Source organism: Salmo salar, chromosome ssa16, assembly GCF_905237065.1.
Source record: "Salmo salar chromosome ssa16, Ssal_v3.1, whole genome shotgun sequence".
Lineage (NCBI taxonomy): Eukaryota > Metazoa > Chordata > Actinopteri > Salmoniformes > Salmonidae > Salmo > Salmo salar.
This window is the reverse complement of record NC_059457.1, coordinates 23,297,192-23,315,609: the sequence shown is the minus strand read 5'-3', so window position 1 is coordinate 23,315,609 and position 18,418 is coordinate 23,297,192. Positions and strand designations below refer to the sequence as shown.

The window sequence follows — 18,418 nt, the reverse complement described above, 5'->3', positions numbered from 1 at the left end:
CACTGTTACTAATACACTATAGAACACACTGTAGAGTCCACCTCACCTCTCACTGTTACTAATACACTATAGAACACACTGTAGAGTCCATCTCACCTCTCACTGTTACTAATACACTATAGAACACACTGTAGAGTCCACCTCACCTCTCACTGTTACTAATACACTATAGAACACACTGTAGAGTCCACCTCACCTCTCACTGTTACTAATACACTATAGAACACACTGTAGAGTCCACCTCACCTCTCACTGTTACTAATACACTATAGAACACACTGTAGAGTCCACCTCACCTCTCACTGTTACTAATACACTATAGAACACACTGTAGAGTCCACCTCACCTCTCACTGTTACTAATACACTATAGAACACACTGTAGAGTCCATCTCACCTCTCACTGTTACTAATACACTATAGAACACACTGTAGAGTCCACCTCACCTCTCACTGTTACTAATACACTATAGAACACACTGTAGAGTCCACCTCACCTCTCACTGTTACTAATACACTATAGAACACACTGTAGAGTCCACCTCACCTCTCACTGTTACTAATACACTATAGAACACACTGTAGAGTCCACCTCACCTCTCACTGTTACTAATACACTATAGAACACACTGTAGAGTCCACCTCACCTCTCACTGTTACTAATACACTATAGAACACACTGTAGAGTCCACCTCACCTCTCACTGTTACTAATACACTATAGAACACACTGTAGAGTCCACCTCACCTCTCACTGTTACTAATACACTATAGAACACACTGTAGAGTCCACCTCACCTCTCACTGTTACTAATACACTATAGAACACACTGTAGAGTCCACCTCACCTCTCACTGTTACTAATACACTATAGAACACACTGTAGAGTCCACCTCACCTCTCACTGTTACTAATACACTATAGAACACACTGTAGAGTCCACCTCACCTCTCACTGTTACTAATACACTATAGAACACACTGTAGAGTCCATCTCACCTCTCACTGTTACTAATACACTATAGAACACACTGTAGAGTCCACCTCACCTCTCACTGTTACTAATACACTATAGAACACACTGTAGAGTCCACCTCACCTCTCACTGTTACTAATACACTATAGAACACACTGTAGAGTCCACCTCACCTCTCACTGTTACTAATACACTATAGAACACACTGTAGAGTCCATCTCACCTCTCACTGTTACTAATACACTATAGAACACACTGTAGAGTCCACCTCACCTCTCACTGTTACTAATACACTATAGAACACACTGTAGAGTCCACCTCACCTCTCACTGTTACTAATACACTATAGAACACACTGTAGAGTCCATCTCACCTCTCACTGTTACTAATACACTATAGAACACACTGTAGAGTCCACCTCACCTCTCACTGTTACTAATACACTATAGAACACACTGTAGAGTCCACCTCACCTCTCACTGTTACTAATACACTATAGAACACACTGTAGAGTCCACCTCACCTCTCACTGTTACTAATACACTATAGAACACACTGTAGAGTCCATCTCACCTCTCACTGTTACTAATACACTATAGAACACACTGTAGAGTCCACCTCACCTCTCACTGTTACTAATACACTATAGAACACACTGTAGAGTCCACCTCACCTCTCACTGTTACTAATACACTATAGAACACACTGTAGAGTCCATCTCACCTCTCACTGTTACTAATACACTATAGAACACACTGTAGAGTCCACCTCACCTCTCACTGTTACTAATACACTATAGAACACACTGTAGAGTCCACCTCACCTCTCACTGTTACTAATACACTATAGAACACACTGTAGAGTCCACCTCACCTCTCACTGTTACTAATACACTATAGAACACACTGTAGAGTCCATCTCACCTCTCACTGTTACTAATACACTATAGAACACACTGTAGAGTCCACCTCACCTCTCACTGTTACTAATACACTATAGAACACACTGTAGAGTCCACCTCACCTCTCACTGTTACTAATACACTATAGAACACACTGTAGAGTCCACCTCACCTCTCACTGTTACTAATACACTATAGAACACACTGTAGAGTCCACCTCACCTCTCACTGTTACTAATACACTATAGAACACACTGTAGAGTCCACCTCACCTCTCACTGTTACTAATACACTATAGAACACACTGTAGAGTCCATCTCACCTCTCACTGTTACTAATACACTATAGAACACACTGTAGAGTCCACCTCACCTCTCACTGTTACTAATACACTATAGAACACACTGTAGAGTCCACCTCACCTCTCACTGTTACTAATACACTATAGAACACACTGTAGAGTCCACCTCACCTCTCACTGTTACTAATACACTATAGAACACACTGTAGAGTCCATCTCACCTCTCACTGTTACTAATACACTATAGAACACACTGTAGAGTCCACCTCACCTCTCACTGTTACTAATACACTATAGAACACACTGTAGAGTCCACCTCACCTCTCACTGTTACTAATACACTATAGAACACACTGTAGAGTCCATCTCACCTCTCACTGTTACTAATACACTATAGAACACACTGTAGAGTCCACCTCACCTCTCACTGTTACTAATACACTATAGAACACACTGTAGAGTCCACCTCACCTCTCACTGTTACTAATACACTATAGAACACACTGTAGAGTCCACCTCACCTCTCACTGTTACTAATACACTATAGAACACACTGTAGAGTCCATCTCACCTCTCACTGTTACTAATACACTATAGAACACACTGTAGAGTCCACCTCACCTCTCACTGTTACTAATACACTATAGAACACACTGTAGAGTCCACCTCACCTCTCACTGTTACTAATACACTATAGAACACACTGTAGAGTCCATCTCACCTCTCACTGTTACTAATACACTATAGAACACACTGTAGAGTCCATCTCACCTCTCACTGTTACTAATACACGAAACTATAGAACACACTGTAGAGTCCACCTCACCTCTCACTGTTACTAATACACTATAGAACACACTGTAGAGTCCACCTCACCTCTCACTGTTACTAATACACTATAGAACACACTGTAGAGTCCATCTCACCTCTCACTGTTACTAATACACTATAGAACACACTGTAGAGTCCACCTCACCTCTCACTGTTACTAATACACTATAGAACACACTGTAGAGTACACCTCACCTCTCACTGTTACTAATACACTATAGAACACACTGTAGAGTCCACCTCACCTCTCACTGTTACTAATACACTATAGAACACACTGTAGAGTCCACCTCACCTCTCACTGTTACTAATACACTATAGAACACACTGTAGAGTCCACCTCACCTCTCACTGTTACTAATACACTATAGAACACACTGTAGAGTCCACCTCACCTCTCACTGTTACTAATACACTATAGAACACACTGTAGAGTCCACCTCACCTCTCACTGTTACTAATACACTATAGAACACACTGTAGAGTCCACCTCACCTCGCACTGTTACTAATACACTATAGAACACACTGTAGAGTCCACCTCACCTCTCACTGTTACTAATACACTATAGAACACACTGTAGAGTCCATCTCACCTCTCACTGTTACTAATACACTATAGAACACACTGTAGAGTCCACCTCACCTCTCACTGTTACTAATACACTATAGAACACACTGTAGAGTCCACTTCACCTCTCACTGTTACTAATACACTATAGAACACACTGTAGAGTCCACCTCACCTCTCACTGTTACTAATACACTATAGAACACACTGTAGAGTCCATCTCACCTCTCACTGTTACTAATACACTATAGAACACACTGTAGAGTCCATCTCACCTCTCACTGTTACTAATACACTATAGAACACACTGTAGAGTCCCCTCACCTCTCACTGTTACTAATACACTATAGAACACACTGTAGAGTCCACCTCACCTCTCACTGTTACTAATACACTATAGAACACACTGTAGAGTCCACCTCACCTCTCACTGTTACTAATACACTATAGAACACACTGTAGAGTCCACCTCACCTCTCACTGTTACTAATACACTATAGAACACACTGTAGAGTCCACCTCTCACTGTTACTAATACACTATAGAACACACTGTAGAGTCCACCTCACCTCTCACTGTTACTAATACACTATAGAACACACTGTAGAGTCCATCTCACCTGTCACTGTTACTAATACACTATAGAACACACTGTAGAGTCCACCTCACCTCTCACTGTTACTAATACACTATAGAACACACTGTAGAGTCCACCTCACCTCTCACTGTTACTAATACACTATAGAACACACTGTAGAGTCCACTTCACCTCTCACTGTTACTAATACGACTATAGAACACACTGTAGAGTCCACCTCACCTCTCACTGTTACTAATACACTATAGAACACACTGTAGAGTCCACCTCACCTCTCACTGTTACTAATACACTATAGAACACACTGTAGAGTCCACCTCACCTCTCACTGTTACTAATACACTATAGAACACACTGTAGAGTCCACCTCACCTCTCACTGTTACTAATACACTATAGAACACACTGTAGAGTCCACCTCACCTCTCACTGTTACTAATACACTATAGAACACACTGTAGAGTCCATCTCACCTCTCACTGTTACTAATACACTATAGAACACACTGTAGAGTCCATCTCACCTCTCACTGTTACTAATACACTATAGAACACACTGTAGAGTCCACCTCACCTCTCACTGTTACTAATACACTATAGAACACACTGTAGAGTCCACCTCACCTCTCACTGTTACTAATACACTATAGAACACACTGTAGAGTCCACCTCACCTCTCGCTGTTACTAATACACTATAGAACACACTGTAGAGTCCACCTCACCTCTCACTGTTACTAATACACTATAGAACACACTGTAGAGTCCGCCTCTCACTGTTACTAATACACTATAGAACACACTGTAGAGTCCACCTCACCTCTCACTGTTACTAATACACTATAGAACACACTGTAGAGTCCATCTCACCTCTCACTGTTACTAATACACTATAGAACAGACTGTAGAGTCCACCTCACCTCTCACTGTTACTAATACACTATAGAACACACTGTAGAGTCCATCTCACCTCTCACTGTTACTAATACACTATAGAACACAAACTATAGAACACACTGTAGAGTCCACCTCACCTCTCACTGTTACTAATACACTATAGAACACACTGTAGAGTCCACCTCACCTCTCACTGTTACTAATACACTATAGAACACACTGTAGAGTCCACCTCACCTCTCACTGTTACTAATACACTATAGAACACACTGTAGAGTCCACCTCACCTCTCACTGTTACTAATACACTATAGAACACACTGTAGAGTCCACCTCACCTCTCGCTGTTACTAATACACTATAGAACACACTGTAGAGTCCATCTCACCTCTCACTGTTACTAACACACTATAGAACACACTGTAGAGTCCACCTCACACTGTTACTAATACACTATAGAACACACTGTAGAGTCCACCTCACCTCTCACTGTTACTAATACACTATAGAACACACTGTAGAGTCCACCTCACCTCTCACTGTTACTAATACACTATAGAACACACTGTAGAGTCCACCTCTCACTGTTACTAATACACTATAGAACACACTGTAGAGTCCACCTCACCTCTCACTGTTACTAATACACTATAGAACACACTGTAGAGTCCATCTCACCTCTCACTGTTACTAATACACTATAGAACACACTGTAGTCCACCTCACCTCTCACTGTTACTAATACACTATAGAACACACTGTAGAGTCCACCTCACCTCTCACTGTTACTAATACACTATAGAACACACTGTAGAGTCCATCTCACCTCTCACTGTTACTAATACACTATAGAACACACTGTAGAGTCCATCTCACCTCTCACTGTTACTAATACACTATAGAACACACTGTAGAGTCCACCTCACCTCTCACTGTTACTAATACACTATAGAACACACTGTAGAGTCCACCTCACCTCTCACTGTTACTAATACACTATAGAACACACTGTAAAGTCCATCTCACCTCTCACTGTTACTAATACACTATAGAACACAAACTATAGAACACACTGTAGAGTCCACCTCACCTCTCACTGTTACTAATACACTATAGAACACACTGTAGAGTCCACCTCACCTCTCACTGTTACTAATACACTATAGAACACACTGTAGAGTCCATCTCACCTCTCACTGTTACTAATACACTATAGAACACACTGTAGAGTCCATCTCACCTCTCACTGTTACTAATACACTATAGAACACACTGTAGAGTCCACCTCACCTCTCACTGTTACTAATACACTATAGAACACACTGTAGAGTCCACCTCACCTCTCACTGTTACTAATACACTATAGAACACACTGTAGAGTCCACCTCACCTCTCACTGTTACTAATACACTATAGAACACACTGTAGAGTCCACCTCACCTCTCACTGTTACTAATACACTATAGAACACACTGTAGAGTCCACCTCACCTCTCACTGTTACTAATACACTATAGAACACACTGTAGAGTCCACCTCACCTCTCACTGTTACTAATACACTATAGAACACACTGTAGAGTCCATCTCACCTCTCACTGTTACTAATACACTATAGAACACACTGTAGAGTCCACCTCACCTCTCACTGTTACTAATACACTATAGAACACACTGTAGAGTCCATCTCACCTCTCACTGTTATTAATACACTATAGAACACACTGTAGAGTCCATCTCACCTCTCACTGTTACTAATACACTATAGAACACACTGTAGAGTCCGCCTCAACTCACTCTATTATAAACACACACACATTCACTCGCTGGCTGCTGTTTGTATCCAACTCCGTGTGTAACTCAGAAGGCAGATGTGTGTGGGTTTTTCTTAATACAGAATGTAAACTATATATACAAAACTATGTGGACACCCCTTCAAATTAGTGGATTTTTCAGCCACACCCGTTGCAGACAGGTGTATAAAATCGAGGGCACAGCCATGCAATCTCCATAGACAAACATTGGCAGTAGAATGACCTTACAGAAAAGCTCAGTGACTTTCAACGTGGCACCGTCATAGGATGCCACTTTTCCAACAAGTCAGTTCGTAAAATTTCTGCACTGCTAAAGCTGCCCTGGTCAAATGTGCATGCTGTTATTGTGAAGAGGAAACGTCTAAGAGCAACAACAGCTCAGCCGCAAAGTGGTAGGCCACACAAGCTCACAGAATGGGATCGCAGAGTGCAGAAGCGTGTAAAAATTGTCTGTTCTCGGTTGCACTCGGTTGCACTCACTACCGAGTTCCAACTGCCCCTGGAAGCAACATCAGAACAAGAACTGTTCGTTGGGTTTCCATGGCTGAGCAGCCGCACACAAGCCTAAGATCACCATGAACAATACCAAGAACCAGCTAGAGTGGTGTAAAGCTCGCCACCATTGGACTCTGGAACAGTGGAAACTCGTTCTCTGGAGTGATGAATCATGCCTCACCATATGGAAGTCCGATGTACGAATCTGGGTTTGACGGATGACAGGAGAATGCTACCTGCCCCAATGCATAGTGCCAACTGTACAGTTTGGTGGAGGAGGAATAATGGTCTGGGGCTGTTTTTCATGGTTTGGACTACACCCCTTAGTTCCAGTAAAGGGAAATCTTAACGCCACAGCGTACAATGACATTCTAGACGATTCTGTGCTTCCAACTTTGTGGCAACAGTTTGGGGAAGGACCTTTCCTGTTTCAGCATGACAATGCCCCTGTGCACCAAGCGAGGTCCCTACAGAAATGGTTGGTTGAGATCGGTGTGGAAGAACTTGACTGGCCTGCACAGGGCCCTGACCTCAACCCCATCGAACACCTTTGGGATGAATTGGAACGCCGACTGTGAACCAGGCCTAATCATCCAACATAAATGCCCGACCTCACTAATGCTCTTGTGGCTTAATGGAAGCATGTCCCCACAGCAATGTTACAATATAAAGTGGAAAGGCTGTTATAGCAGCAAAGGGGGGACCAACTCCATATTAATGCCCATGATTTTGGAAGGAGATGTTCGACGAGCAGGTGTCCACATACTTTTGGCCATGGAGTGTATCTCTCATGATTCAGTGAGTATACCTTGTGGAATATTCTGAGATGAATATGTGTTTCTTGTGTTGAAAGATCTGTCCATTTCTGTATCTAAATCAAGTCATCCTCTCTGTGTGTTCCCAGCTGAGACACCCATTGAGGAGTTCACCCCAACACCAGCGTTCCCTGCCCTCCAGTACCTGGAGTCTGTCGACGTGGAGGGAGTGGCCTGGAGGGCAGGGCTTAGGACAGGAGACTTCCTCATAGAGGTAACCATATCCCCTCTCCTCTCCAACCCCATGGACTACCGCCACTGCCTCTCAGCTCTTTGTCTGACCTCCAGCCATGTGTGCGTGTGTGTGTGTTTGTGCCTTGTATGTGCCCTGTGTGCGTGTGTGTGTGTGTTTGTGCCTTGTATGTGCCGTGTGTGCGTGTGTGTGTGTGTGTGTGTGTGTGTGTGTGTGTGTGTGTGTGTGTGTGTGTGTGTGTGTGTGTGTGTGTGTGTGTGTGTGTGTGTGTGTGTGTGTGTGCGTGCGTGCGGGTTTGTGTCTTCCAGGTACACAGGGTGAACGTGGTGAAGGTGGGCCATAAGCAGGTGGTGTCTCTGATTAGACAGGGGGGCAACAGCCTGCTGATGAAGGTGGTCTCTGTCACACGCAAACCTGAGTCTGAGGAGGTAGTCCGCAAGAAAGGTGAGCAATGTGTCTATGAGTCCTATTTTGAGTATCTATCACAGGAGGTTGGTGGCACCTAAATTGGGGAGAACGGGCTCGTGGTAATGACTGGTGCGGAATAAAGTGTAATGGTATCAAATACATCAAACACATGGTTTCCAGGTGTTTGATGCCATTCCATTTACTCTGTTCCGGACCATTATTATGAGCCGTCCTCCCCTCAGCAGCCTCCTCCTGGAATGGACAGGGTGAAAAGTGGGACTTCCACTACTGCCTGTCCCTCATTGCAGATGTAATCTCCTCCTCCTCCAGTCCGGTGTCCCATTATTAGCTGCTCCGTGTATTTGATCTTTAGCACAATAGCCATTTGATTCTTAAATGACAGCTTCTGTATTAGTATGTTGTCCTGGAAATGGCAGTTGACACTAGATGTATGGAAGTAGGTTCTGTACGTTCCCATCACCAAGGTGATTTCACCACGTTGGCACACTGTAAATTCATGTGGTTTCCATGTCAACGGCATCTCATCATCTCTCTGCTAAACATCTCCCACTCACTCCTGCTACTACGACCTCGGGAAAGTGTGTGTTTGTGTGTGCGTGTGTCTCTGTGTGTGTCTCCTTGGGTGGGAGAGAGAGAGACAGATAGCTCTGACCTACTTCCATCTGGACAGTAGATAGCAGATCTGTGTTAGTGCCAGTATGTGCACCTCCCGCTCCTATACACACACACACACACACACACACACACACACACACACACACACACACACACACACACACACACACACACACACACACACACACACACACACACACACACACACACACACACACACACACACACACGCATGCATGAGAGGGAGAGATAAATGAAAGAGAGCAGCAGAGTGGTAGCTGTGATATGGAGGTCTTTGAGTAGTCAGTCAGTGATTGGTGATCTGTGAATCGTCTAGTCATTACAAATGTATAGTCCCCCTGTCACTAGAGACAGTACACTGGTCCATGTGGAGCTGAACATGACAGACCTGCTTTGCTGTTTTTTGCTGTTTTTTAAGGATGATTTGCATATCCAGCATATTGTTTTTAAGGATGATTTGCATATCCGGCATGTTGTTTTTAAGGATGATTTGCATATCCAGCATATTGTTTTTTCCAAGAGGTTTTATTTTTTGACTAGAAATGTGGAATATTTGTCCTTCTGGTGATGTTTTTGCAGGTGAGTGAACTAATCTGATCCTATACAGTGACAACAATATTAAACCTGAGTATACTGAGCTGACATCACAGGAGGTTGGTGGCACCGTAATTGGGGGAGGACGGGCCCGTGGTAATGGTTGGAGCGGAATAAGTGGAATGGTATCAAAAACATTAAAAATATGGTTTCCATGTGTTTGATGCCATTCATTTCACTCCATTCCAGCCATTATTATGAGCGGTCCTCCCCTCAGCAGCAGAGAAATGAGTTGGTTATGAAGACGTTCATCTTGGTCATGATGAAGTCCCCACATGCTCTCGTCACACTAGAGGACTCAGGTGTGTACAATGTGTGTTGGAGGGTGAGAGGGGGCAATGGACAGGGGAGAGACAGTAGACAATGTGTGTTGGAGGGTGAGAGGGGGCAATGGACAGGGGAGAGACAGTAGACAATGTGTGTTAGGGGGTGAGAGGGGGCAATGGACAGGGGAGAGACAGTAGACAATGTGTGTTGGGGGTGAGAGGGGGCAATGGACAGGGGAGAGACAGTAGACAATGTGTGTTGGGGGTGAGAGGGGGCAATGGACAGGGGAGAGACAGTAGACAATGTGTGTTAGGGGGGTGAGAGGGGGCAATGGACAGGGGAGAGACAGTAGACAATGTGTGTTGGGGGGTGAGAGGGGGCAATGGACAGGGGAGAGACAGTAGACAATGTGTGTTAGGGGGTGAGAGGGGGCAATGGACAGGGGAGAGACAGTAGACAATGTGTGTTAGGGGGTGAGCGGGGGCAATGGACAGGGGAGAGACAGTAGACAGATCTGAGAGATGTAACCACCCCATGGGGTTCTACTGAGCTGGCTTTGCTCTGCCTGGCGATTCTGTGATGTTCTAAGCTGTTCTAAGCTGTGTTCAATACTCTAACAGGCTGCTCCAAGGGGACCTTCTCTGCAATTTGTAACTCTGCAGACACTCTCACACACTCTCGCAACCCCCCCCCCCCCCCTCTCTATCTCTCACACACACACACTCACACACAAGCCTCTGCGTCAAACCTTGCTATCGCCATGGTAACCATAGCAACCATGCTGCGTGCTTGAATTAAGCATTGCAATACACTTTCTCTAGCTCTCTCTCTCTCTCTCCGTACTTTACATGAATATGCTGACCGGTGATGAAGTAATACTGTATGGACTAGATTAGATCAGATTTCTAGCTGCTCAGTGTAGCAGCGTAGCTAGGCTGTGGTGGCATCCAGATGTTCTGCTGATCTGTTGTTGCTCTCCACAGTGGTGCATTGAGACGGGACTGGCTGGTTGACAGTATATTGAATGAGGTGTATTGTATTGTGCAGAGACTGGAAGGTATGCTGCTGTATTTTAACATGTTCAGATGATATAGTGTGTTGGGTGGCGGACTGCAGCATGGATTTCATAGGCTGTGCGGTGTGATTCTGTGCTGGTGTATTTTAGCTGTGATCATGTGTAGCTGCACATGCGATGTAGCACAGCGGGAGGTATGTCACTGTAGTAGTTGACACTGTGATGGCATGGGCTATCTGTTTTGAGGGATTGTATTGTAGCATGTTAACAGTGAGCTTTTCTGCTGTTATTTGGATGTGGACTGGATAGTATAGTAATAATATGTAGGTATTTGGTATTGGTTGTGGACTGGTGCAGCACTAATAGAGAGCTGATTTGTAATAGTTAGTAGGCTTTACAAGGTTCCTCAGGGTTTTTGGAGGTTAGAGGAGATGTGTGTATTCGGACTGATGTGAATGGTGTGCTGGTAGTGTATCAAGGGATTTCTGAGCTGTGGGATCTACAATTTCTTCCTCTGCCAAGGCCGCATGGCACAATGTACTCCCCACCGAAGTGTTCAGTGGGGTGGTGAGTGTGAGTGTGTTTGTGTGTTTGACGGAGGGAAAGAGAGAGGTACGATGAAGAAGAGTGTGTCTACCCGCAGCCTGAACAAGTCGTCCAGCTTTCCGCAGGCTGACCAGGCAAAGGCTGTGAAGACAGGATGGAGCGTTCGGCTGGGCCACACTCGCAGGGCGCTGGGCAGCAGGGCCAAGGAGCCTTCCTCCTCACCCTCAACATCATCATCTTCACCCTGCCTTTTCTCCACAGCTCCCCCGCCACCTAAAAGAGCCCCCAGCACCACCTTGACGCTGCGCTCCAAGTCCATGACTGCCGAACTGGAGGAACTGGGTGAGTGTGAGAACACAGACGCAAACATTCTCACACATATGTCCCTACTCTGTCTGTTCTCTCTCTCTCTCTCTCTCTCTCTCTCTCTCTCTCTCTCTGTATCTTTGTCTCTCTCTCTCTCTCTCTCTCCCACTTCACCTTTTTCATAAAAATATGCTTCCTGCCTTAACACAATTTAGAGCATGTCTTTAGCTCTGACAGCATAATCTAGTCTTTCTCCTTAACTCTTGACATTTCCTTTCTCTTTGACTCACTCACTCTCTCTCACACACACACACACATCCTGACCCACATTTTCTGTCCTCTCTTTTACCAAGCTTCCGTCCGGAGGAGGAGAGGAGGTGAGTCTGAGTGGAGACCTGTTGAGCCATCATCATGGCCTCTCTGAGCATCACAGCCTGACACACTGTTCAATATGGATGAAGCACCGGCACGACGTGGGCACTGAGCTCTGAGTCAGTCAGTCAGAACCTGCTCCTCAGTCTTGAGGCTCACAAAGATTATAGACTCAGACGCTGCACCCCGTGCCTCTGATCCAGTGGAGGCTGCTGAGGGGAGGATGGCTGGAATGGCGCAAATGGAATGGCATCAAACCATGTGTTTGATGTATTTTATACCATTCCGCTCCAGCCGTTAGCACAAGCCCGTCCTCCCCAATTAAGGTGCCACCAACCTCCTGTGCTCTAATCCAACATAGTGAAGGTTTCTTTAGTTGTGTGATATGCATGGTGTAACTGTCAATTGAAATATATTTGAACATGTGTAGACCTGCATGGTTGTGTTGATATTGTGTGGCCATGAGACATTTTCTAGTTTCTAGATGTCTGACAGGGACTAGAGGCTGTGCATCGTGTGCAAACACTCACAATTTGTCATGTAGAAAGCATCTTGGTCCACATATGCTGTGTCGCTGTATGCAGACTGTGTTGTCTGTGTGATCCCTGTACAGAAAGGCTAGATGAGATGCTAGCGCCCCAGGAGCATTTGACGTTACGTTCCCAGCCCACAGAGGCCGACTACAGAGCTGCTACTGTCAAACAGAGACCTACCGGCAGGAGAATCACATCAGCAGAGATCAGCGTGAGTTCACATACACACACGTGTGCAGAAACACATAGATGCACACTCTCTCTCTCTCCCACGTACGCACGCACACACATACACACACATTCACACACACAGCCATTCTGAAAAAGAGACCTACAAGCCGCAGAATAATATCAGCATATATACCCTCCCACATACTCATATACCGTACATACTGTTTTGTATTAAATATGTGTCTGAAAGCTTTTTGTGAGCGTGTGTGTGTGTCTGTGTGTGTGTTTCAGTCGCTGTTTGAGAGGCAGGGCATGGCACTGCATGGTGGGCTCCACCCAGGGATGGAGAGGGGTCATATGCAGCTGCCTAGAGGGATGTCCAGGACCAAGTCATTCGGTAACACCTTTCACCTTTAGTACAGTACTCAGTCAATAACTTGGCAACTATAGTACATAATCTCTGTACTACTTTAGGTGCGACTGAGGAGGACCGACTGTCGGCTTTGGCTGGAGAACACCGTTTCCCCCGGAGCTCTTCCATGACTGACAGCCTCCGAGACCACTCCCACTCCCATTCTATCCCGCCCCCTCCCCAGACTGCCCCCCCTCCACCCCCCTCCCTCTACTACCTGGACACAGGCCCTCCCCCCGCCTTCTGCCCCCCTCCTCCCCCTGCCAGGGGTCAAGGTCAGGGTCATGATCCTGGAGGTCGTTCCAGCTTCAAGCCCTCCTCCCTGGACCTGGACCGGCCCTACGACCCATCGCCCCGCCAGTCTTCCCATCTCGAACGCCAGAAGAAGACAAGGTCAATGATTATTCTACAAGACTCCTCCCACTTACCCGTGGAGCCCACCGACATCCCCCGCCCCTCTGCCTCCGCTACACCACCCGAGCGAATTAAAAGGAAAGGCCGGGTGATTGACAACCCGTACGCCAATGTGGGACAGTTTAGTATTGGGTTGTACACGCCCACCAAGCCCCAGCGCAAGAAGAGCCCTCTGGTGAAACAGCTACAGGTAGGTTAAGTTGTTTATTTCTTTATTCTGATTATTAGCTGTTACTGTAGCAAGTGAACAAAGTTTGTTTTGAAGTTGAAGTTTCTCATTTCTTGTCATCTCTACCCCTCCAGGTGGAGGACGCTCAGGAGAGAGCCAGCATCGCCTTGGCTGCCGCCCACTCCCGAGAGCCCTCCCCCTCAGGTCGACACCCACACACCCACGGCCACACACACACCAGCCGGGCCGACTACTACCAGCAGCAGCTGATGGTGGAGCGCGAGCGTATGCGTCTCCAGGGAGAGGCCCTGCTACAGGGGAAAGGTCCGTTCGCTGCCGCTATCGCCGGCGCTGTGAAGGACCGAGAGCGCCGTCTAGAGGAACGGAGGAAATCAACAGTCTTCCTGTCGGTGGGGACCATAGAGGGGGGGTCTGGATCTGTTCCTGAGGCCCCCTCCTACACCACATCTCGCTCCATCGATGAGCGCCTGCTCAGCAGAGAATTTGGCCAGCTGCCACCCCCTGCCCTGGCCCTGCGTCCCTCACCTGGTGGCACTACCTTCATCCACCCACTCACAGGGAAGCCCCTGGATCCTAACTCGCCCCTGGCTCTTGCGCTGGCCGCAAGAGAGCGGGCACTTACCTCCCAGACCCAGTCCCCCGCCAGCAGCCCTGAGCCCAGGACTAAACAGGAAAGGGCTGGGGCTGTGGCTGGAGGTCAGGGGGCTTCGCTCTTCATCGACAGCCAGACCAAAGAGCCTCAGCATGGGGACAGGAGTCCGGGGTCGCCCCAGGCTGGTAAACCCCAGTGGGGAGCATCCTCACCCGCCTTGCTTCGCCAGGAGATGGAGGGAAGAGTAGAGGAGAGGAAGGAGGAGAGGAGAACGGAGGATAAGAAGAGTTTGTTGATCAGTATCATGGACACATCCCAACAGAAGACGGCTGGACTAATCATGGTCCATGCCACCAGTAACGGCCAGGCAGTGGGGCTGGAACCAGGGCTGGAGCAGACCCCCACCTCCCCAGCCACCGAGCCCAGTAAACCCTCCCTCAGTCGGGTTCCATCGCCCAGCCCCTCTGCCTCTCAGCCCCAGGCCCAGCCCCAGGCCCAGCACCCCTCCAGCCCAGCCCAGGCTACCTTGGCCCAGGGTAGTTCAGAGGAAGATGTGGAGCCCTACACAGTGAGCCTACCTCCAGCCATGCTGTCCTCAAGTGATGAGGAGACCAGAGAGGAGCTGAAGAAGATCGGGGTGCTCCCACCTCCGGATGAGTTCGCCAATGGATTGCTGGCCAAGGCACAAGCACTGGAACAAGCCCAAGCCCAAGCCCAGGGAACCCCTGTACCCCAGTCTAAATCCGTCACCTCCCCCACAACATCTACCACCCCTACTGCCCTCATACCTTCCACCACCACCCCAACCCCCAGCCTGACCCCCACCTCCTGCCTGACCCCCACCCAGCCTCAGGGCCCTCCTCTCCAGCCTTCCGCCGGAGGAGCAGTCGTCTCAGGGAAGCCCTCGGACCCGGACCAGTCCCATCCTCCAGCCCTGCTGGCTGAGTCTGGTTCAGCAGCAGACTCTGGTGTGGAGGAGGCAGACACACGCAGCTCCAGTGAGAGAGAGCGAGACCACCACCTGGAGACCACCAGCACCGTGTCCACCGTCTCCAGCATGTCCACTCTGTCCTCGGAGAGTGGTGAGCCCGCCGACACACATACCTCCTATGCCGATGGGCAGCCCTTTGTGCTCGACAAGCCACCAGTGCCTCCCAAGCCCAGGCTAAAATCCCACATCGGAGGCAGTAAAGGCCCGGTAACCTTCAGGGACCCGTTGCTGAAGCAGAGCTCTGACAGCGAGCTGTTATCCCAGCAGCAGGCAGCTGCTCTTGCTGCAGCAGCGGCCGGAGGGGCAGGGCTGGGGCATGGAGGCCTTGGGTCTGGAGGCCTTGGGTCTGGAGGCCTGGGGTCAGGCTCTATATCTGGTCTGGTGGGAGGCCCTGGGAGGCCCCGCTACCTCTTCCAGAGGAGGTCCAAGCTGTGGGGGGACCAGATGGAGGCGCGAGGACCCGGGGTGGGGTTAGGGATGGGGAGTCTTGGCAGTCTAGGGGGGTTGGGGCTAGGGCTGGGGGGTGAGGAGGGAGGCAAACCATCGGTGATTGGGGAACTGAGTTCCAGACTGCAGCAGCTGAATAAGGATACCAGGTCTCTGGGGGAGGAGGAGCCACTGGGGGCATCGCTGGACCCTGGGAGGAAGTCCCCTGTGACAGGCGCCAGGTAAGACAGGAGAGAGGGAGGCTAACTGAACATGGCCAAACCAATCTTAGGCCCTATTCAAGTACTTCTGAGATGTATCATTCCTGCTTCCCTTCCTTGAAGTAATTAAGAATCAAAATGTAATCTTTTGGGTGGATTAAAGCAAGGTTCCATTAGGCTACAAGGCTTTCACATATCCACTCAGCTGTTCAAAAAGCTTCATATTCAGTTAAAAGGTTAAAAGGATGAAAAAACATCTGTAAATATTACATTCTAATTATCACTGCTGGCCTTGTTGTGCATGGTTTGCTCTCTCCCATTATAAAGTATGCCACTGCCACCATACCCCCTGCACAGCAAACTGCCGTGGTAAGTAAGAGAGAATGAGGATAGAAGACATACCTAGCCAATGCTACAATGTTAGCATTAACTTTCCTTAGCAATGCTAGTGCAAACAGGCCCTGTCATTAGCAATCCCCATTCCTCTCTGGTACAGCATTGCAATATCAAGGTGAGATAAGGATTAGAGTTGAGGTTACACTTAGAAATTTTGGTATGGAACCTAAGGAGTGATTGTATGACACGCCATTCTTTCATTGTTCTACTGAAAGTCCTTTGTATTCCTACAGATGTTACAAGGACACGGATGAGAGTAAACTTTAAGTTTATAGCCACTAGGGTAAACCCAAACTCATTGTATTATTCATTTCCTAACCAGCCTATTAACTAACCCCATGGGAATGAAATAATTTACCGATTTTGTTTATTTTAATTCTCAAACCACCATCAGTTGTTACCTTGTTTGCATGATCCACTTCCTGACGTTTCTACCAATACAATTAGACATCAGGCTTACCGTACACTAACTAATTAATCACTTCCTGTAGAGGACCATAAAACATGACTAAATGTTATAATTAAGGCACAAGGGTTATGGTATATGGCAATATACCACGACTAAAGGCTGTTCTTAGCACGATGCAGCGCAGAGTGCCTGGATACAGCCATTAGCCGTGGTATATTTGCCATATACCATAAACCCCCTTGTGCCTTATTGCTATTATAAACTGGTTACCAATGTAATTAGAGCAGTAAAAATACATGTTTTGTCATACCCGTGGTATACGGCTGTCAGCCAATATACCACGGCTGTCAGCCAATCAGCACTCAGGGCTCAAACCACCCAGTTTATAATTCCAAATATAATACATGTATAACCTATGTACTGTATACATGTAGTACTGGATCTCTCTGACACGCCACCATTACAATGTAAATGACATATATTTTCAGTAACTGATTGGAGTTTTAAAGATTCTCTCCAATGTACATTACATTCTTTCATTGACAATTCTAGGTCTAGACTGAGTAAACTTCCGATCATCTCAAATAATTATATGATGTAATCCCGTACAGTATAGAGATTATAGACCACCTGAAACATGCTGAGTTCTAAACTGTTTCCATGGTGACAGCATTGGCCTGCTATCAACAGTCACCAATGTTGTATCTAGTCAGTAAATCAGCTCTAAATCTCACTCAATAAAAAGTGTGTGTGTGTGTGTGTGTGTGTGTGTGTGTGTGTGTGTGTGTGTGTGTGTGTGTGTGTGTGTGTGTGTGTGTGTGTGTGTGTGTGTGTGTGTGTGTGTGTGTGTGTGTGTGTGTGTGTGTGTATGTGTGCAGGGTTGGTCGGTTGTTGCAAACAAGGTAACACAGGGCCTGGAGGGATGCACTTCCTGAATGCTTCTTCTCATCTCACACACATACACACTCTCACCTCTGACCTTTAGGCCCTGACCTATGACCCTGCCAGCCCTCACACACACCTCCCTTTCTCCTACGTGCAATGCTCAGCTGGAGTGGGTAGAAGTTGCCTCTAACCACTGATAAAGGATCAATTTGTTTTTAACACCAAAATGTT

General features: G+C 47.0%; 1 protein-coding gene across 1 annotated transcript in view; it reads left to right on the top strand.

Annotated features, from left to right (window-relative positions):
* LOC106573403 (SH3 and multiple ankyrin repeat domains protein 3-like) overlaps nt 1–18,418 on the top strand; it is a 70,108-nt gene that overhangs the window by 41,734 nt on the left and 9,956 nt on the right. The window contains exons 2-9 of the mRNA XM_014148415.2: nt 8,279–8,403; nt 8,691–8,826; nt 12,131–12,211; nt 12,529–12,552; nt 13,161–13,291; nt 13,543–13,648; nt 13,726–14,267; nt 14,381–16,518. Coding sequence (XP_014003890.2) covers nt 8,279–8,403; nt 8,691–8,826; nt 12,131–12,211; nt 12,529–12,552; nt 13,161–13,291; nt 13,543–13,648; nt 13,726–14,267; nt 14,381–16,518 — 3,283 coding nt within the window. The remainder of the gene's footprint in view (nt 1–8,278; nt 8,404–8,690; nt 8,827–12,130; nt 12,212–12,528; nt 12,553–13,160; nt 13,292–13,542; nt 13,649–13,725; nt 14,268–14,380; nt 16,519–18,418) is intronic.